Here is a 21,789-nt window from a genome sequence, read left to right on the forward strand (position 1 = left end):
ATAATTTTCTGTTGTTTTTGGCCTCGTGGCATTTGCTGTCCTTGATAGGGTTCTTTTAGGGTTTGTAGACCAGTTGAAGTCCTTATCTCTAATTTATCAGATCTACAGCTTCGTGGAGTACACTTTCTCTAACTAACCAGCAGGTGGCGTCCACAAGCCACCTGTTCTCCACAAGCCAGATCTCCCTTGCTTAGCCTTTTTGGTGAGTGGGGGAGTGAGTCTTGTGGGGCCCAATTGGTGTCCCAAGCTTGCGTGTGTAGTTGGTGTTGCCTGCCCTGTATGTGGGGCGTGTTTCTGGGCAGTCGGGGAGGGGGGGTGGCCCTAAGAATCAAATCTCCCTGATGATCCTAGAGTTTTAAAGCTACTGCAATAGTCTAATCCTTCAGTTCAGTCCTGCCACAGTTTGTCTCTGCCACTGACCCACAAGTCTTTGGTATTGGCGTATGGCTCCTGAGACTTGCAAGTGGGCCCCTCTTCCAGGCTGTGCACCCCGGGTCCTCTGTTGAGGGATGACTGTGCTATGTCACAGGTGAGTGCCGTCCCCCCAGGGCAGTTCTGGGCTGCTGGGCTGTGTTGGGAGGCTCCCAGTCTGCTCAAATGATGGCTGAATGGGGCTCTGTTAATTCACACTGCTCCCCCTTCCCAGCTCTGGGACATTCAGCTGAGGTTGCAGGGAAGGCTAATGTCCACGCCCAGTTTTGTGGTGTGTGCCTGTTATTTGAAGCACTTCCGTCACACTGGGCTGTCTGGGGCAGCTCTGGGCTATGGGGCTGGCGATGGGCAGGAGTGTTTCCTGTCCACCAGGATGGTGGCTGTGAGCGGACACCCCCCTTTTCTTGGGAAGTTGTGTTGTTTAGTGAATTTTCTCAGCCACTGGATTATTGCCTTTTGTCTCAGAGCTCTCTTAGTTCTGCTCTTGACTTGACGTGCCCAAATTTCAATTCTTTGAAGCTTTCTGTATTGAGCTTCTTAGAGTAATTGTTTTAGAAAAAGCAAAAAGGATTAAAAAAAAAAAAAAAAAAAAACGGCCCTCCTCAGAGATCTAATGGGTTATTGAAATGCTAATAGACAAAGCAACCAGGGCCATTAAGGAAAGGTGCCCTGGGCAGAGAGATCAGCCTTGCTTCGGGATTTGCATATGCGCCTCAAGGCCTGATCTCCGCCCTTCCCCTTTCTGTGTTCACCAGAACTCCAAAAATCCTCTGCTTTTACTTTGGAGCTTCTCGTGTTGTTTTCCTTCTATGCCCGTCTCCTCTCTGCTGGGCTGGCTGCTCTCAGAGTCTCTGGTGTCTGGCCTCAGTCTATCTATGGTTGGAGTTTGAATCAGTAGAATGAGTTTCCGATGAGAGCAGCCACTGCAATTCTCCCTTCTCCTTCCTGGAGCTGACAGCCCCTCCTCCCCCGGGACTGAGCCTGGCAGGGAGGGGCGCGGGTCCCCTGGCCGCAAAAACTTACAGATTTCGCTGATCTCAGCAGTTCCACGTTTTCATGAGTGTTGTATGAAGTATGCCCAAAGACAGATTGCTCTGTGGTGTCCAGTCCACGCAGTTCCTGGCTTTTTACCTACTTTCCTGGAGGAGTAACTAAAACATACAGCTCACCAGTCTGCCATCTTGCCCCGCCTCCCTGGACATATTTTTAAAGGAAAAATAATGTTTTCATATTAAGGTGTCACAACCTGAATATTCCTAAGAAAGCAAACTGATGAAGTGACCCAGCTTTACTCCTGCCAGTCCCCAATGTAATCTTCAAGCAAAGAGATGGGCATTTGTCACTCACCTTTCTTCGAGGAGGGGCCGATCCAGAAGTGGGCTGGGAGATCTAGAATGCTGAGAGGTGGCAAATGAAGTTTCCCGGTAGAAATCAGCATCCCCTTGGTTACTGTAATGGGGCGAGGGCTTTCCAAACTTACTCGAATCTAAAGGTGATGGTGATTCATTCCTGAAAACAATCCACTCATCTGGCTCTTTGATAACCTGAGTGACAATGTGCATTATTCTTTAGTTGTAGTTTTGTTTTATTTGCTTAATTTTAAGTTGGGGGTGGGATGGACAAAGAAGAGTATTGGTGGCAAGATAAGAGAATGTCTGCCCCAGGAATTTCCTGCAAATAAAAGAGGGGAGTAGAGAAGAGTAGAGACAAAATGCTCAGGAGTCAAGATCAAGGTAAAATAAGCAACATTTTAAAACACAATTCTGTATGTTTGGCATATATTAACAAGCTGGAAAAAAAAACACATATTTGAATTTTGATTTTTGGGATTTGGAGATTATTGTGTTTGGGAAAGATACAATTTTTTTTTTAACAAAACACTTATATGCTATGACTTAAGAAGCATAGTATACTCAACTTTCTTTACATACATGTATTCTTGTGTTATAACATGAGACTGTTTGAACCTTCACCTTGACAAACCAACCAAACTTCAAGAACAAGGGATTTATCACCTCTGGGTATAAAGGTATTCGATTAGAGAAAAAGCAACAAAAATCACTACTGATAATGTAGGTATTGAGACTACATACACTTTCACTGGTGATTCAACCTTCAAATGAAAAGAGCTTATGTCAGAAGAACAAGCCACCTAACCCCAAAGCAAAGTATACAGTGGAGCCTGGACACCTCTTAAACTCTAGTTAAACTACAGCCAATTCCATAAGCAGCACTAGTTAGAAATATACCTTTCCACCACTGGAGAAAGCACAATAATTGACATTAAAAAGCTAGAAATAAATCATTGTACAAATGATTCTTCTAAAATTACCTTTACGTTAGCTGCAAGGCTGTCAAGAGAAGAAGCTAGAAGAAAGAGGAACAGGTGTTTCAATGACTCATTAATACCAGTTACCCCTAAAACTGCTGTTACATTTATTCCACAGCAGTAAAACAATATTAGACAACGAATGAATTATAAAAGAATTTAAATGCTCCTTTGTAAGTTACACTATCAGTTTTAAGTCTCTCGAGTCACAGAAATTCTATCTATATTTTCTTCTCTCTCCTTGGAATCAGCAACGAACAGTGCATTATTAATGACAGCAAATATGGAAATGGGAAGGGTAAAAACATGTCTAAAGCAAAGCAACAAGCTCAGTAACCCTTAGGCAGCCAGGAAAACTAGTGTTTGCCCAGGTATTCAGAGTCTAAAAGAAAGCAATGTGAGTATAATATAAAATTTTTAAACACTGCCTCCTTGCCATTCACTACATATTTGGTTTTCATGGAATCCTATTTATGCAGGAACTCTTGACTGTTTTTGTCCAAGGTAGACACAAATGTTAAATTGAGATAATGAATGCATAAGAGCGTAAAGAAACATAATGCAGCAAAAATGTAGATCATTCTTACCCTGAATAATCATAAGGAAATGGACCTAATGCCATAAAATGATAAGGATGACTAGGAAGTGAAGTAATAAGTTCACAGTGACAAACCCAAGACTAAATTGGATTTTTCCGGGTTGAAAAAAATGTTTTGAAATGAGTATTTGTAAGGCTATGCTAAGACACCACAGCTTCTCCCAGTGGGACTGGAGCTTAGGCAGGGACACAGGGCTTTTCCTGGATGCTAATTTCCCCATACCAGTGGTAGTAAGAAGGAAGATGTCAAAAGGGCTTTTAAAAGGCTGGTAATTTTCGAATCCTTCGGGCATGCACAGATGTGTATGTCCATATTGTGCCAGATGTTCTCTTCTTTCACTCTACCAGCTGGGCAGGAACCAGCAATAAGGCCCTTTTCAGCTACAGTCACAAACCTACCCTGTGGCCTCCCTTGATACCGGTTTTGAATACTCTCTTTCACAGGGGGCTTTATTCCCTTGCTTCTCAAAGTGTGGTCCTTCAACCAGCAGCATCAGCAGCATCTGAAGCTTATTGGAAATGAAGCATGCCAGGGACTATCCTAGACCTCTCAAATCAGAATCTGTAGTTTAACAAGATCCCAGGTAATTCTAATGCACATTCAAGATGAGAAGCTCTGGTTTATTCTACCCCAGACCTGGATGAATGAGCGAACAGGTGACCTAAGCAAAGTTCTAGCTGGCAAGCTACAGAGATTCCAAGGATCTAAGGCCAGAGGTCTGAATGTCTTCTCTAAATGTAGGTATGACAAAAACTTGGTATGTGACCTGTACACAGTCTGTCACCTCCCTTAATCTCAGGATTAAAAAAAGGTAAAGTCCCCACCTTGATGGTTGCTGATGTGGTCACAGACATTGGGGACTGGTGGTTTGATGGGCTGAGCCCTCAATCATGGGACTTGCCCTTGGGAAGACTGTTACTGCAAAGGAGAGGCTAGGCCTGCTTATGATTGTGCCTAAGTGTCTCCTCCTGAATGCCTCTTTGTTGCTCAGATGCGGCCCTGTCTCTCTAGCTAGGCCAACTTGGCAGGTGAAATCACTGCCCTCCCCACTATGTGGGATCTGACACCCAGGGGTGTAAATCCCCCTGACAACGTGGAATATGACTCCCGGGGAAGAATCTAGACCTGGCATCGTGGGATGGAGAACATCTTCTTGACCAAAAGGGGGACGTGAACGAAATGAAATAAGTTTCAGTGGCTGAGAGAAACCGAGAGGTCACTCTGGTGGGCACTCTTATGCACTATATAGATAACCCTTTTTAGGTTCTAACAACTTGGAATAGTTAGCAGTAAATACCTGAAACTATCAAACTACAACCCAGAACCCTTGAATCTTGAAGACGATTGTATAACAATGTAGCTTATGAGGGGTGACAATATGATTGGGAAAGCCATATGGACCACACTCCCCTTTGTCCAGTGTATGGATGGATGAGTAGAAAAACGGGGGCAAAAAACCAAAACAAAACAAAACGGTGTTCTTTTTTACTTTAATTGTTCTTTTTCACTTTAATTTTTATTCTTATTACTTTTGTGTGAGTGGTAATGAAAATGTCCAAAAATTAATTTGGATAATGAACGCACAACTATATAATGGTCCTGTGAACTACTGATTGTACGCTTTGTATGACTGCATGGTTTGTGAATGCATCTCAATAAAACCGAATTAAAAAAAAAAAAAGGCAAAGGCCTGGACCAATGTGATATATAAGCCCTATCATAATTGAACAAGCACAAAGCCCAACTTGTCCTCCCCACTAAAGGACATTTGGCTGTTGCTTGAGATTTCACAGTAATAGGGAAGGCACTGCTGCTTTTAAAGGCAACATGGGTGATTTTCAATTTAGAGGGCTTAAATTGAATGTCAGAGGTGACGAAGCACTTTCTGCTTCAAACCCTGCACTCTGTCCTCGGTCTGCTGCTGTCAAGACAGTCTTCAGTATCCAAGAACGGCGGCTTGAGTTACCACAAGAGACTGTACAGTCCCTTAAAAGTATAAAGCTTTAAGCCTAAGGTAAGGAACACTTAGTTAGCAGCACTACCCAGAACAGTCCCCTTCAACAGGAAGGGGGACACTCAAACAACAGCTTCTCAGCTGACTCTGCTCCAGGGGAACACCTCTCTGGAAACCACCATTGGAGACTACTTGAGAACTAGGCCCACAGATTTCAAATTAACATGTGATTCCTCAGAATGAAAGAAGATTTAGAAGCAGGAAGCTTTAGTTCCTATAAGGAAATGCACATGGATAACAGAAGAAACTCAAGTACCTCTTCTCACTGGAAATGGAAAGTTTGAAAACTTAGATTTTCTTCTAGCCTTTAGGGACTGATGCTCTGAAATAGTCTCACCAAAGGGGTTTGCACTGTCCACCTGAAAATAAAGAAGAGAAATGAGACTTGGATCCACCATAGCTAGTATTACCCTCTCCTCATTACCCTGTCACACCTTTTTTTCCCCTCGATCACTGTCCATGCAGGTTATAAAAAAAAAAAAGCTGAAAAACAACTGAAATTATTGTCTCCAGCTATGTTAAAGGTTATGCCAGTATGGGAACCTGTGTGTCCCTATCTCCACTGAATCAAGAACATGAGGATGTGGGCTAAATGTGAGCACAAAGAATTAAAGTTGGACACAAATTATATTCTAGCAACCGGTAAGGACCAAACCTAGAAAAAGAGCAAGTGGAGCTTTATTTTAAAGTCTTTTAAAACAACAGAGTTTCATGTTCCTAAACCGAATGGGTGGTGCTGCCCTAGGTGGGGTCCTAGGCAAGGGATTATCACGCACTGACATCTGAGCCTTCCTCATTCCCTTCCAGTCTGAGTATCCATATCCTTGAAAAAAAGAATACTGGTGTCTGGATTATTTTAACTAAGGGGATTGTATTTCCAAAAGAACTGGGCAACATGATCTGTAAATAAGTCAAAATACTTGAAATAGGAATCCTTCCAGAGTATCGAAGGCATAGAATCATTGGATTTTTTTTACCTTATTCATTTATATTTTTTAAATTTCAAGCAGATTCATTATACTTATACTTCAATAGATAGATTGATTTGAATTTTTAGCCTTTACAACATCAGGTCTGCTAAAATTTAGTAGTTCTACTTTAAAAAAAAAAAAAAGACAGTATCAGGAAATCTGGCTAAATAAAAGTCACTATAAATAAAGCACTTAGAAGAGAGCTTAGCACATAGTAAGGGATATTTAAGAATTTGTTAAATAAAAATAAATACCAACAAAGTTTTAATACCCTAAGAAATCTATCAAGATATTAAGGTTATTTGTCCATAATGGCATGGACTACAGTTGTATTTTATAAAAATTTCTATCAAATGGCATAAATCATACTGCCCAATAGTACTTTTATGAAGCCATGTTTAAGAATTAGTTGCTAGATTTTTGTCAGACATTTTCACCCAGTATACCATGAAGAAAATAGCTGTTCTACTTTCTAGGTGAACAACAGCTCAGTTCTCTTTACATACAGTTATCCAAACAGCACCTTGATTTTGAGACTTACCATACTTTATATCCAGGGTCCAGACAATGCACAAACATCTCCACTAGTAACTTCAAGTCAAATTATCAATCACCAATAATATCAATAGTTAACATTCTAGAGAATTAATTAGTCAACTAGAATGTGAAACAGTGTTCATGAAGAGTATGAAATAATATAGGGAAATAATTTCAATGTACAGTTAACTCAAAAATATTGGGAAACTAATCTGTATATATGGTATAATTGCAACTTTGTGGGAAAATAAAACTTATGAATATAAATAAAGGTAGAAGAAAATGCATCCAATCAAATAAAACTGATTTTTTTATGCTGATGAGCCTATAGATAATTTTTACTTGAACATTTCTATATTTTCCATTACTTTCATAGCAGTCAAAAATGTTTTTTCAGAAACTAAGACAACTAATGTGTTTAAATTAAACCATGACTTCCTGAGGGCTATATCTAAAATGAATTTAATTAAGGGCTTCTGAGTAAAGCACATCATGCTTCTTCCTGCAGACACACTTTTCCTGCTCTTCAAGTATGGCCACTGAGCCACAGCCTCATTAAGAAAACTCAAGCAGTTTTCTTTAAAACTGCTGAAGCTGTATATGACAGCCTTTGTTAGGTGTCTTCAATCCCTGTCAGTTCACAGGTTCTTCTGAATAATGGTGAGTTATGATAACACACTTTCAATAATTCTCAAAAATTAAAAATAGAGCTGGCTGACACTGTTGACATTTTTTAGCAAGTCCTCTCTTCCAAATTCCTTTATAGGAGTTTCCTGGCAATGACTCCAGAAAACGAACATAATTTAATCTATAATGATACATGAATTACAAGGAGACTGGTAGGGTGGAAAGAGCACTGGTCAGAAGAAATTGTGATTTCATTGTAGCTTTGCTTTTTGCCAGCAGGTGTGAGCTTACTCAAGTTAATCTTTTTAAGTTTCCTTACCTGCAAAATAGAGTAATGGTGCCCATTTTATTAAGGATTAGAGATGATATGTAAAAACAGTTCCTGGCACATAATAGATGCTCATAAATAGCAGCTATTGTTGTTGTTGTCTTACAGAGTCTCACTATCATACCTTGGTAATCACAGAATCACTGATTTTTTTTTTTTTTTTCATTTGTAAGGGGCACTAAAAGACATTTGTTCAAAAGTTTTCACGTGCCATATAACAAAATTCAGACTTAAGATTTTAGTGGCAGAGCCAGGAATTCAAATCTTCTAAATCTAGTTTGGTGATCCATATATTAAAATACAGCATGGCTTTTATGTCACTGAAATTTTACTTTATTTAATAGTGATTACCAAGAGCACAAGGGATTCCCATATCCCCTTAGCTCAGAATACCAGGAGGATTCTTCCTCATTTGAACCTCTGATGAGAACCCAGCCTTGGCTGACATCTTGACTCCAGCTAATGTGTTTCCAGATACCTGACCCAAAGAAACTTTGAGATAATAAATATGTGTTAAGTCACTAAGTTAGTAGTAATTTATTACATAGCATAACAAACTAATACGTTGTCGTAATGACCATTTTGTCAAATGTTAAGATACCTCTTGCAGCTCTTTTTTGGTTACTATTTGCATGGTATATATTTCTCCACTCTTTCACTTTCAACATAGCTGTGTCTTTGAATCTAATGCAATCTCTGGTAGGCAACATACAATTGGATTTTTTTTTTTTTAATCTGGTCTGGTGATCTTTGCCTTTTGATTGGAGTAATTGGTACATTCACATTTAATGTAATTTTTGATATGGTTAGATTTACTTCTTGCCTAGCAAGAAGGGCAGACTCCTGACGTTCTTACTCTAAGCGCTAGTGCTTTTTCAAGAATAAATGTTTCTCACTTTTTATTTGCCTTTCTCACTGTCCTGAAATGGCTGTTTTTGATCATTTTGTACAATATTGTTCTATTTTTTGCTAAGAAGAATCACAGATCTCTTCATGCCACCCATTACTGGAAGTTAAGGTGAGTAGAATCACTTTTATTGTTCTAAAACTAATACATACTTTGGATCAGTATTGAGATTTTGTTGAATTCATAGAATAGTTTAGAGAGCATAGATATTTTTATAATACTGACTTCTCCTATCCAAGGATATTTCTTATTCTTGTCTTCTTTTATCTCCTCAGTAGATACATACAACCACAAAATTCTTATTAAAAAATTTCCTGCGTATTTGGGATTATTTGGCTGTTTTTGCAAATAGGGTATATTTGGAACTCTTCAAGGTACATGGAAAAAATGGGGTGGTTGAGAATCCCTGCCCGATGAAAGGACTTCTTATTTTGGCTATTACAGATAACAGCTCAATGGATATGGTCAATTCACAGTGAAAAGAAAACATTCCTTGCCCTCTAGTTTCAGCAAAAGTCATTAAATGAAAGTGCTAAGGCCAAATATTTTTTAAATTATTACATTGAAGGAAGTAAGACTATGTTACCTATTTTAGGAATTTATTCTAAATGAAAAGTGGTTACTTTTACTAAACTCTATATTTAAGGATTGATATGAATTAATGATTTAAGTTTGTCTCAGAGAATCTATAATATCTAGCTGTGAAGTGGGCATTGGGCAGTCATCCAGATGTTTAGTCAACATAGTACCAAGCTTCCAGATGTCAGCACCGTGGCTTTGCATAGTTATTATTCAGTTTGAATTCCCTCTTTAATAGTACCCTTTTTTTTTTTATGGTTCAACCTTCCTTTATTCCACTCTTATCCACACCCTCACCATTCTAAAGGACTGAAAAATAATTTTTGGCTCACATGTCTAACTACAAATGGAGGTTTGATTTCTCTGGAGATTTTGAAATTATTTCCAAAGTTCAAGTGAGTTGACTGGTCCTGGAAGAAACGCCTGGTGGGAGGTGGAGAGGGTGCCCAAGATTGTAGGCCTTTGGGAAGTCTGTCAAGTTTATTCTCCTTTGGCTTTGTTTTTGTATTACTTATGGAGAATATTGGTCCATAAGATGTAGATAAAGGCCTTCGTGATTTAAGTCTTTCTTCCTGAAACAAAAAATTTTAAAAATTAAAAAAGAAATTAAAAAAAAAGAAATAAAAAGAAACTATTTTTAAAAGGAAATTTACAAAAAGAAGAAAATTCAATCCCAAATATAACTGTATGTAACTGAGCTTTCTTTAACTAAGTAGGAAATTGAATGTCCCAAAAATTACTACAAAAAAAAAAAAAATGAATTTAAGAAAGGGCATTTCTCTACTCAATTTTCTTCCAGTTCAACTTATCTTCACTAGTATTTATAACTTCCTAGAATAATATATATTTCATCTAATAACAGTAACATTTGTTTGTATTAGGGGAAAGTTGGAAAGGATCAGACCTCCTCCCCACTTCCCCCAAGTCATAGACAGGCAGGAAAGGATGGAGGGAGAGGAAAGAAGGAAAGGAGGAAGGGAGGGAGGGAAGAAGAATTTGGCATACATTAGGGTCCAGCAATTTTATTTCAAGGAACTTACTATAAGAAAATAATTATGGCTATGTATATAGCTACGAACATGATTATAATAGTTGAAAAACTTGAAACCAACTGCACTGGTAAGTAAGAAATAGTCTCTCAGCTCCAAACCTACCCTTCCGTATTCAGCTTTACAAATCTGGGGCTGGGGCTTTGCAAACCCCATTTTCTGGTTTCCCAGCTTTTCCCCTATTAGGCTCTGACACAAGAGGGCACTAGTGGCAGATTATAAGGCTGAAGGAGGAAAGGGGACTAGCTCCTTCCAGTTTTGCATTCTACTGTCAGCATCACCCCAGCAACCATTCTTCACCTTAAAAGCAGCAAATAGTTTGTTTACAGGGTTGTGGTTTTTTTTCAATCATACCCCCAGAACTAGATTCATCACTTCCCCTCAGATGTACCAGCACCAGCCAGCTAGAAACCCCTCCTCAGAGATCTGTGTCTAGTCCCACAGCATCCTTTAGCTAAGCTCCTGAAACACCATAAGTGAACACTGTCCTTCCTTACAGGCCTGAGTCCCAGCTTTGCAGGGTCTCTCCTCTCAACTCTGGAGGTACAGCACCATCTGGAAAGCAGCCACTCTCCAGAGGGCTGGGTCCCATTTCTACGGGGTTTCTCTTTCAAGCGTCTACATTCTTGATGACCCCACCCCCTTCCCTTTGCTCCCCCAGCCCCAGGGGTGGAAGGTGCTTCCGGCAGTTACCGTCTCTGTTGCTTCAAGTGTTCTTTTACATTTCAGTCCTCTAATCCCATTTGACCATTTTTTACACCAAGTATTTCTGGCGTGGTTTGTTTTCCTGACTGGACCCTAACTGATATATCATTTAAATGCCCCCAAAAAAGAAAATGATTGGCCAAACAAATTATGGTAGTTCACCCAATGGAGTTCTATGAAGCCATGAAAAATTGTCTCATATAAAAATATTTCTGGGCCTAAGGAAATGATTATGAATTATTGAGTGAAAAAAGGATATAAAATAAGTGTAGTATGGCCCCAATATCTTAAAATAAGTGTGTGGGTGGATGTACATAATGATATACTAAAAAAAAATGCTAGATGGTAGGAATTACTGGTAATTTTTATTTTTATTTTGTTCTTTTTCCTTATCTGTATTTTCTAATTTTCTAAAATGAATGTGATACTTTTGTTATAAGAAAAAAAACAATTGAAGTTATTATTTTAGAAAGTTAACACTTAGGAAAACCTACATTAGAAGTTTAAAATAAGATTAAAGTGGTTGAATGGAAGAGAAAGAAAGACCAAAAAATAGCCATGCACAGAAATCAGAGAGTCAGAGAAAACAGAAGGAGAATAAAGGAGAATAAGGAGAAACTAAAATGCAGTTAATGCCTCTCTTAAAATTAATCATTGGTCTCCTGTGATATGAGTTATAATGCCCAGAGGATTAATGGATTTGCACAGATTAATGACTTTCTCATTTTGTACCCCTTAACCCACAGCCCTTATTTTCAAGGTATTTTCCAGGACCTCAGACTTGAATTGAGAAAACATTTTGTTCAATTATTAATTGTACTCTACCTTGTTTCAAAAGTATTTGAAGAAGTTTTACAAATTACATTCATTCATTCATCCTCCATCTTGTTCTAGAAAGGATTTAAAATGGCTACAAAATTATGTCAATAAGGTTAAAGAAATACAGAAAGAATCAGGGTGAAAGGGAAATTAAGAGTTGAACAAGACAGTGAAATGGAAGTTGTCCACATGGATGGGCTAAGACCCTTCACTGTTACCAAAGATGGATCACAAAATCAACCCTGAGCTTCAGCCTCAGCAAAACAAAGAAGGAAACACGATTGTTCACAAGATCAACAGAAATCATGGAAGAACAACAACAAAAAAGGTAACCAACCTCCTTGAGTCAAACTTGTGATTTTAGCTTCTGGATCGCCCTGCTCTACCCACTACACCGTACTGAATACATGACGAAAATACTGACTCTAATGATAGTCAAGCTGAACAAAAAGTTTGAATATAGAAATTCAAACCTAGAAAAAGTCTCCAGTTTTCTGTGTCCAGTTGCATTTACCTTGGTAAACTAAGTCTGAATGTAAATTCTTTAAATTTGTGGTTAAAATTCCTATCATTTGTAACACTGGCTTCTCAATTATACTTACAGGAAATCTGTTTCTATGCAGAAACAAACGTTCTCTGATGGCTGTCCTTGTAGAAAACTCTATTTTGGGAGCAATGCCCTAAAAAATAAAACAGCATAAAAAGCAAGTAAAATTACTGGAAACAGGCTCTTTATCCTCTGAAATCATACAAGAACCTAATTATTCTTCTGTGTGGTTGGCACAACCCATATGCATTATCTAAAAAATATACTTAATAAGAATATTAATAGCATTTAAGTACTATGTACCACGTACCAGTCCCTGTCTTAAGTACTCTGCAGACATTAACTTGTCCTAATAGTATCCCATTTTTGTACATGAGTAAACAAAGACACAGAGAGTAATTTGCCCAGCTAGTAGTAACATAACTGGTATTTTAACCCATATCTTGGCAGACATGATACACCCAAAGGCTTGAAATGTGCTTGTGCAGTTGGGCTTGCAGTCTAGCCTGAGAAGAGCTTCCCCTGGCAGCTGCTGCCCCTTCTGCCTGGGCCCAGGATGAACACACATGGAGCAGCCTGGAGCCCAACCTACAGCAGGAGCGGAGCCCAGCCAGGACCACGCAGCTTGGTGCCTAGCTGCCCAGCCAAGCTCAGCCTTGGTAAGTGGACTCCCAGACAGTCAGACAGTGGCCAATAACAAAATATGAGTGTTGTTTTAAGCCACTGAGTTTGGGAAGGGTTTATTATGCAGCCATAGGTGCTGAGATATTCCTCCGTATCCTGGTTCCTGTTTTCCCACCCTGCCTAGGCAATGCCCACATAGTGGGTGCCAGTGAACCACTCAGCTCCACTGAGAATGAGGAAATGTCCTGACAGATGACTGACAAGACTATCACTGACAATCTCATGCTATAGTCATCTAACTTTTGATGGATATAACAGGAAGAAATATATTCCAAGAGCTCCTGTCATCACTTGCCTTTACACGGTTTTGGAGTTTGGGGAATAAATGTTCTTTTCAATCTGATCCTGGGGGGATAGCCCTATATGCGGCCTATGGTCAAAGCCCACTTTCAGAATGCTCTACTTGCTACTCATTGCTTTCTGCTATAGAACCCCAACCTACCCCATTCTAAATGCTTCAGCAGTGGACATGTGCTGTCTTAGCACGACTCCCATCCAAACTGCTCTCCCACTGAAGGAACCTTACTGGAAATGTGCCTCACCCTCTCCTGGCCAGGGGGTGGGCATGGGACCCATGCTAAGTTAATTAAACACTCTCTCCCTAGAAGAGAACACTTGAGAAGAGTAACGTAAGGACTGAAAACAAGAAAATCAACCAGAAAATTATACAGCAAGAGAATTCAGAATAGGAGCTGATTAAAAAGTTAATACACAAAAATCAATCGTCTTAATATAAACAAACAATAATCAGAAAACACAAGGGAAGAAAAGACCTTATTTCCAATAGCAACAAAAAAATAATATACATAGGAATAAATATAACAAGAAGTGCTAAAGGGCGATAAGAATAAAGCTTTAAAATGCTCCTGAGGGACACAAGAGAAAACCTGAACAAACGGAAAAGCATACCATGGTTTTGGTTAAGAATTGTTAACATCACAGAGGTCAATTCTCCTCAGGTTAATGTAGGAATTTAATGCAGTAATGATGGAATTGTTTGGTAGGTATTGGGGAGAGGGGTTTAGATGAGCTGATTCTAAAGTTCACATGGACAAACAAAAAACCTAGAGGAACAGGAAATTTTTGAAAAAGAAGAAATTGGGGGGAGGGCACACCCATCACAATGAAAGCCTTTTGTAAAGCTCAATAATTAAAACAGTATGGTTCTAGCACATGAATTAATGGAATAGAACAGAGATTAAGTCATATGCCCCAATATGTATGGGGATTTAGTATGTGATAAATTCATTATAAATCAGTAGGAAAAGATGAGTAATTCAATAACTGGTATTGGAACAACTACATAGCTATCTGATAAAGATAAGGTTTTCACTTTACACCAAAATAAATTGCAAATGGACTGAAGTTTTAAATACTAACAAATAAAATCATAAAAATACTAGAAAAAAGTCTTGAAACATTTTTTATAATCTTAGAGTGCAGAAGTATGACATGAAACAGTCATAGAAAATGCTGACATATAAAAACATGAAAATTTAAAAATCAGCAGAGCCTAAAACACCACAAAATCAAAAAGTAAATGACAAAATAGGAAACATTTCCAACTCATAAAACAAAAGTTAACTTCCCCATTATATAAAAACTTCTTCAAATTGATAAGAAAAAGACAAACATCCAATAAAAATTAGTAAAAGCATTCAGCAGTAAAGGGAATATAGATAGGTCCTAAATATATGTCCCTCACTCAAAATTAGAAATGCAAATAAATTCCAATTTTCATTGATTCCATACAAATTAAAACTGTGACATTTTTCACCATTCTGATTGGCAAGCATTAAAACATTTATAATACATTATATCAATGGGAATGGGAGGCACGTGCACATTACTGGTAGAGGGTAAAATGGTACATCTTCTATAGAGAGCAGTCTTTGAAATGCATATATCCTTGGCCCCAGAAATTTTCACTTCTATGAATTTACTCTACAGATAAATATATACTAAATGACATATTTACTAAGTTACTAACTACAGCTTATTTATAATATTAAAAATTAGGAATAAAAGTAAATATCCATAGAAGACAGATTAAATAAATGAGATCTCCACACAATGGAATACTATGCAGACACAAGAAGGAAGCAGTTCTATCTGCTGATGTGGCAAGGTCTATAATCTACATTAAGTTGAAAATGCAAAGTACTGTACAATGTGCATACATATAGAAACCACCTTTTAATCCTTCCTTCTTAGAAGTTTCCTTTATGCTTTCCTTGAGCCTAACCACTGTTTTTTCCTCTCCACTTTCATGTTGGCAGCCCTCTCTTTCCTACTGGTTATTTATCTGCACCTAGTATGCCCAGACCCTTTTCCCTGAAGAAGCCCTCACATGGTCCTGTTGGCCCCTCGGATTGCCATTCTCCATCTCTTCTTTCTTTTTACTGTCAAACTTCTCAGAAAGCAAGAAGACACACTGGCTCCATTTCTTTGCTATTAACCAGCCTGCCACCATAGCAGTTGCCATCTGTCCTTTCCATTTTGCTGAATTTTTGTTCTTCAAGTCACCCACTATTTACCAATAAACAATCCAGTGGTCTCTACTCTGTCTTCATCTTCTATGACTTTGGTGCAATATTTGATGCTGTAGCCCATCTGTGCCTTTTGGAAATCCCCCCTTCCCTGTGCCATCTTTATTCCCTTCCTCCTGATTGGCTGCAGCTTCTCAGCCTCCAAGATATGACCCTACTCCCCAGCCACCCTCCAGCTGTGGGCATTTTCCCTGGCTCATTCCTTGGCCCTCTACACACTCTCTCAACTATCACAGCTTCACCTCTCTCTCCCAGACAGATGGTTACCAAGTCTCATTCTCCAGCCACATAGTTCCAACTGCATAAGGGACATTTACACACCACTGTCCTCCATTCACTTAGTGTCATTGTGGCTAAAGCCAGAATTGTCACCTCTCCACAGTAGTCTCCAAGGTGATCTCATGTTGTCAATGTCTCCTCCAATGACACCATTCTTCAGTCACCCAGGCTTAAGCTTTCACAGTTGTCTAAGACAACTTCTCCATCATCAATCAGATCCTGTTATCAAGACCTATTGATCCTTTCTACATGATATCTCACTTTTATCTATCCCAAACCTACTGCTTATTTTACTCCTACCTTCATTACAATCCTTATCTAATGCCGGAATTTTTACAATAACCTCCACTGTTCGTCCCTGCTCATTCTGACTCCCAAAATCTGTCTTGCACATTGCTGTCAAATAATCTTACTGAAGCATAACTTTCATCATGTTAGTGATATGCTACAAACAAAAATATTTGTTTCCCAAAGCTCACGGCTCACAATAAAATAGCAACCAACAAACATTCAGTGAAAGCATGATCCTTAGACACTGAGCTATGTGCTACAAATACCCTGTCCCATTTAATTCTCATAAATCCTATGAGGTAAGTACGATTATTCCATCATACCAATTTATAGGTGATAAAACTGAGGAATGGACAAAAACTGGAAACAAACCAAATGTTCTTCAATGGAACGGATGAATAGATAAACTGTGACACATCTGTATACTGGATCTACCTAGCAATAAAAAGGAATGAACTACTGAGACACACGACTACTTGGATGAATCTCAAAGGTATTGTGCTAAGTGAAAGATTCCAGTCTCCAAAGGTTACACACTGCATGATTTCATTAATATTACATTCTCAAAGAGAAAAAACTATAATAATGGAGAACAGATTAGTGGTTAGTGGTTAGGAATGGGAGGCAGGGAGGGTGTGCCTATGAAGGTATAGAATGAGGGAGATTCAGAGGTTCATTGCCAACTGTTCCACATCCTAAATGTTGTGGTGGTTTCAGAAATCTGTACCTATATTAAAATTCTTAGAACTGTATACCAAAAAATGTCAGTCTTACTGTAGGATAATTTTTTAAATTCGGTTTTATTGAGATAAATTCACATATCATACAATCATCCGTGGTATACAATCAACTGTTCACAGTACCATCATATGGTTGTGCATTCATCACTGCAATCTATTTTTTGAACATTTTCCTTATACCAGAAAAAGTAAAAGTAAGAATAAAAAATGAAAGTAAAAAAGAACACCTAAATCATCCCCCCTCCCACCCTATTTTTCATTTAGCTTTTGTCCCCATTTTTCTACTCATCCATCCATACACTGGATAAAGGGAGTGTGATCCACAAGGCTTTCACAATCACACTGTCACCCCTTGTAAGCTACATTGAATATAATAGTCTTCAAGAGTCAAGGCTACTGGGTTGGAGTTTGGTAGTTTCAGGTATTTATTTCTAGCTATTCCAATACATTAAAACCTAGAAAGGGTTATCTATATAGTGCATAAGAGTGCCCACCAGAGTGACCTCTTGACTCCAGTTGAAATCTCTCAGCCACTGAAACTTTATTTTGTTTTGTTTTGCTTCCCCCTTTTGGTCAAGAAGATGTTCTCAATTCCACAATGTCGGGTCCAGATTCATGTAGGATAATTTTTTAAATAATTTTTTTAACTGAGGCTTAGACAGACATTAGGCAATTTTCCTAAGGTCACACTGCTTGTAAATGGTAAAACAGGGACAGGAACCTGGATGGGATTAAGTCACACTGTCCCCATTTGATGCCAGCAACTCCCGTGTTCCCTCTGAGCATGAGCCCCCTGCTCTGCCCTCCCCCAGAGAAGGACCCTTGGCCAAGCTCTCCTTGCCCTGGGGGTGTTTTCTTTTTCTTATTTTCCCATTCAAATTCTACCAGTCTCTAAAGCTTGGCTTCATGCTGACTCCTCCAGGCAAACTCATAGTTATTTCTTCCTCCAATTTCTAATATTTTGTAATCATTTATATAACTGATACACCAGGTTTCCCCCAGAAAGGATCTGCATGAGCTGAAGCTTTAAGAGAAAGGAAGCTGACATGTACTGCATGCTTACTATACATGCCAGGTATTATTAGTGGCTTTCACATGCGTGATCTTATTTAGACTTCACACAATCTTTGTGGTAGACAGTTTTAACCCCATTTTACAGCTGAGAGAGCAAGCTCAGAGAGGTTAAATAAGTAGGTTGCCTAGGGTCACACAGCTGGCGACTGATAGAGCCAGGATTTGAAATTCTGTCTGAGTGCAGAGCCACGCTCTTTCCATTACCCCAGGCTGCCTCTTGGGGCGTTATTGATCAACTCATCAATTGGCTAAGTACTTGTTTGCACATCATCTATACAACAAGTCCTATATCCTTGTTCTGGTTTGCTAATGCTGCCAGAATGCAAAACACCAGAAATGGATTGGCTTTTATAAAAGGGGGTTTATTTGGTTACAAAGCTACAATCTTAAGGCCATAAAGTGTCCATCAACAAAGGGTACGTTCACTGGAGAAAGGCCATTGGCATCAGGAAAACCTCTGTTAGCTGGGAAGGCACGTGGCTGGCATCTGTTGCTCCTAGGTTGTGTTTCAAAATGGCATTCTCCAAAGCATCTGCATCAGCTCCCAACGGCCATCTTCAAAATGTCTGTCTCAGCTCCTTCTGTCTGAGCGTATATAGCGCTCCAGTAAACTAAACAAGGCCCATGCTGAATGGGTGGGGCCACGCCTCCATGGAAATTATCCAATCAGAGTTATCACCTACAATTGGGTGGGTCACATCCCCGTGGACACTGAACCAATAAGTTCCAACCCAATCCACACTAATACATCTGCCCCCACAAGAATGCATCAAAGAATATGGCTTTTTCTGGGGGACATAAATATACAAACCGGCATGATCCTCAACTCTTTTTTTGCCTCTAGAATGCACAATGTACCCCAAGAATTCTAGGCCTGGACCAATGACTCCAGAAAAGATTTCTGAACTTATAAATACAAAGGGTCCAGTTGCTGCACAAAGTCAGATAATCCAGGGCCATGTTTGGAACAGAATGCCCAAAGAAGTCAATAGCACAGCCTCCTCTCCTATTATCAAGACTGCCAATGTGAAGAAGAAAATGAGGGAAGTTCCAGGGCTCACCATGCTACTGGTGGAATCATAAGACCCGCCAGGCCCTGGGCCCAGATGAGAGAGAAAAACGTTTTTGCTCCAAGAATACCCCTGGCCCAGCAACCTGAGCCTGAATAAGTCTTCTCCGGAGCTACAGCCTTGTGCAGTCTTCTCACTGCCAAAGACAAAGCCAGTATTAACCCTTCAATGACAGCACAATAAATAACAGCTTACATTTATTATGCACTTAACCACATGCCAGGTGTTATGCTCAACACTATACACACATTATGTCATTTAACCCTCATAGTACCCCTATAAGGGAAGTACTATTATCATTCCTGTTTCACAGATGAGGAAACTGAGGCACACAGAAATTAGGTAATTTACCCAAGGTCACACTGTTACTGAGTGACAAAACAGACTGAACCCAGAGAGTCTGACTACACTCTTAACTACCATATACACAGAAGCCTAATAGGTCTTCAGGCCCCTGATCCTTTTGCCTGGAGAGGAAGAGAGGGGTCTCCTGCCAGGAAGGAAACCACACCTGTAACACACGCTTGGCCTTGTGTGACCTCCACTCCTGGCAGTGACTTACAGACAACAACAAGGACTGTGTCTTCTTCCCATAGCAATGCAGATTTTAGCACAGCATAAAAGTTTAGAGCTCAAATTTAGAGACTGTTTTGCTCAATCTCCTTAACAATGGGATGACAGTGATAATGGTTAGGCCATTAAAAAGAATTTAACACCAGGATTTTTCCAGAATCACTGTAATAAAGAAAAGAACTAAATTACTGACTCAAAGTTAATCATTTTTAAAAATTTCACTTTATAAATTCAGTGTTCACCTTATAAGAAAACAGATTATATCCCAGAAAAGGAAAATTCTTGACCTAAGCAGGAAAAAAAAAATCTCTTAAGGTATCAAGTGAAATAAGATAACAAAATACGAAATATAAAGAAACAGTCATACTTTAGAGGAGGAAAATAAATCTAATTATTAACAAATTGGGAAAGAAAGAGAAAATAAACAAAACGAATGATTTCCCTGACCTGTACACATAGTTCATTCTCACCACCTACAATTATGATGAGAAATAAACACGAGAGAATGAACATTGTGTAAGGACTAGGAGTGCAGATTCCAAAGTTGGACAAGCTTGTAGGAAAATCCCTTCCCCAATGCTCACCAGCTCTGCTTCCCCATGCATCAAATGGAAAAAGAATAGGAGTCACCTGCCTGGGTGAGGGGGGAGGGAGGAGATCATCTATGCATGGGGCTCAGCTCAGAGCCTGGCTCCTAGAGAGCACTCCACAAATGTCAGCTGTTATTAAAACTTCAGTAACTGGTTTTATTTTGCTTTATAGGACAATTGAGAAAAATTGAGTTCCTCTATAACTGACTGTTTACAATACAGTTTAATTTGTAAGAATACTTTATCTCTAAAGCATGACAAATAATGGGATCTTTCCATGAATTTTAAAGCCCTTTCTCTGAAGATCACCTGCATTTTTTTTTTCTTAAAGGAAAAATATATTTATGGTACATTTAACATACAGATGGGAGGTACCCTTAATATAAAAAGAGCTCCTAAACATTAGTTTGACAACTTGGTAACAAAGTGGACAAAGAACCTGGAATCTCATTCACAAAGGAGGAAATGCAAATGGCCGAAACATGAAGAGATACTCAAAGATGAGATACCAGTGTGTGCCTATCATATTGGCACCTAAAAATATTAATCAACTTCAGGCTGGGCACGATAGTGGAAAGATAGGAGCTGATACATACTGCTCATGGGAGTGTGATCACCTGCATTTATAAATGTAAGATCTTCTTCCTCTTTATGCCCATAAAATTAAGCTGATAACACTTAAAAATATATAAGTGTCTTCCTCCTTGACTTGATACTTTGCTGGGTACCAGCCTAGTGTTTGACAGATGACTTTTATTTAACAGAAAGCTAATATAAACCAAAGTTAACACAATGGAGTATCCTCCATCCGGTTCTCACCAGTTTTTGTCCCCTCTTTAGCCTCTGAAGAGCAACATCCCAAAAACTCAAATTAATAAAGGGGAACACCTCATGTTCACCTTGGATATGTGACACACAAAGAATAACTGAGGGAAAAAAAACTGGTTTCAGTCCTATTCAACTCCACAAAGATAATGAAAGCTTAAAGTTATTGTCATTAGAGTTTTGATTAGGACAACCTTTGATGAATGTTTCCTGTTTGCAGTGTTAGAATTAGAAGCTCTATCATCATAAGCATAAAGAAACAGGGATCCTGCATGTTATATATTCTGTACACTACTCCCCACAAAGTAGAGAGTTAATAAAATTTTATTAAATACTAATAACAGTAACTTATGAAGCAGTCAAAGAAAACAACAGTTCAGTATTAAATTATGCTTTTCCTAATCCACAAACATGTTGCCCTTGAAATGGAGGCCATCCCCAAGCCCTCAGTCTTGAGACTTGCCCTTATGAAGCTTGTTACTGCAAAGGAGAGGCTAAGACTACTTATAATTGTGCTTAAGAGTCTCCCCCAGGGAACCTCTTTGTTGCTCAGAGGTGGCCCTCTCTCTCTTTCTCTAAGCCCACTCAACAGGTGAACTCATTGCCCTCCCCTCTATGTGGGACATGACTCCTCGGGGTGTAAATCTCCCTGGCAATGCAGGCTATGACTC

At 39.1% G+C, this 21,789-nt stretch overlaps 1 protein-coding gene across 9 annotated transcripts in view; it reads right to left on the reverse strand.

Moving 5' to 3' along the window:
• The window catches only part of SPATA6L (spermatogenesis associated 6 like), a 122,758-nt gene that overhangs the window by 75,362 nt on the left and 25,607 nt on the right, over nt 1-21,789 (reverse strand). For 8 of the 9 annotated variants that reach the window (XR_005219086.1, XR_005219088.1, XR_005219087.1 and 5 more), the window contains 5 exons: nt 12,499-12,576; nt 9,656-9,895; nt 5,631-5,733; nt 2,765-2,799; nt 1,780-1,976 (listed from right to left, as the gene is read on the reverse strand). Coding sequence is in view for 6 of the 9 variants with exons in the window: in XM_037850999.1 (XP_037706927.1) it covers nt 1,780-1,976; nt 2,765-2,799; nt 5,631-5,733; nt 9,656-9,895; nt 12,499-12,576 (653 nt within the window). In the remaining 3 variants the exon portion in view is untranslated. The remainder of the gene's footprint in view (nt 1-1,779; nt 1,977-2,764; nt 2,800-5,630; nt 5,734-9,655; nt 9,896-12,498; nt 12,577-21,789) is intronic. The other variant, XM_037851004.1, reaches the window with a different exon arrangement.

The sequence above is a fragment of the Choloepus didactylus genome, chromosome 10 (assembly GCF_015220235.1).
Source record: "Choloepus didactylus isolate mChoDid1 chromosome 10, mChoDid1.pri, whole genome shotgun sequence".
NCBI classification, from domain to species: Eukaryota; Metazoa; Chordata; class Mammalia; order Pilosa; family Megalonychidae; genus Choloepus; species Choloepus didactylus.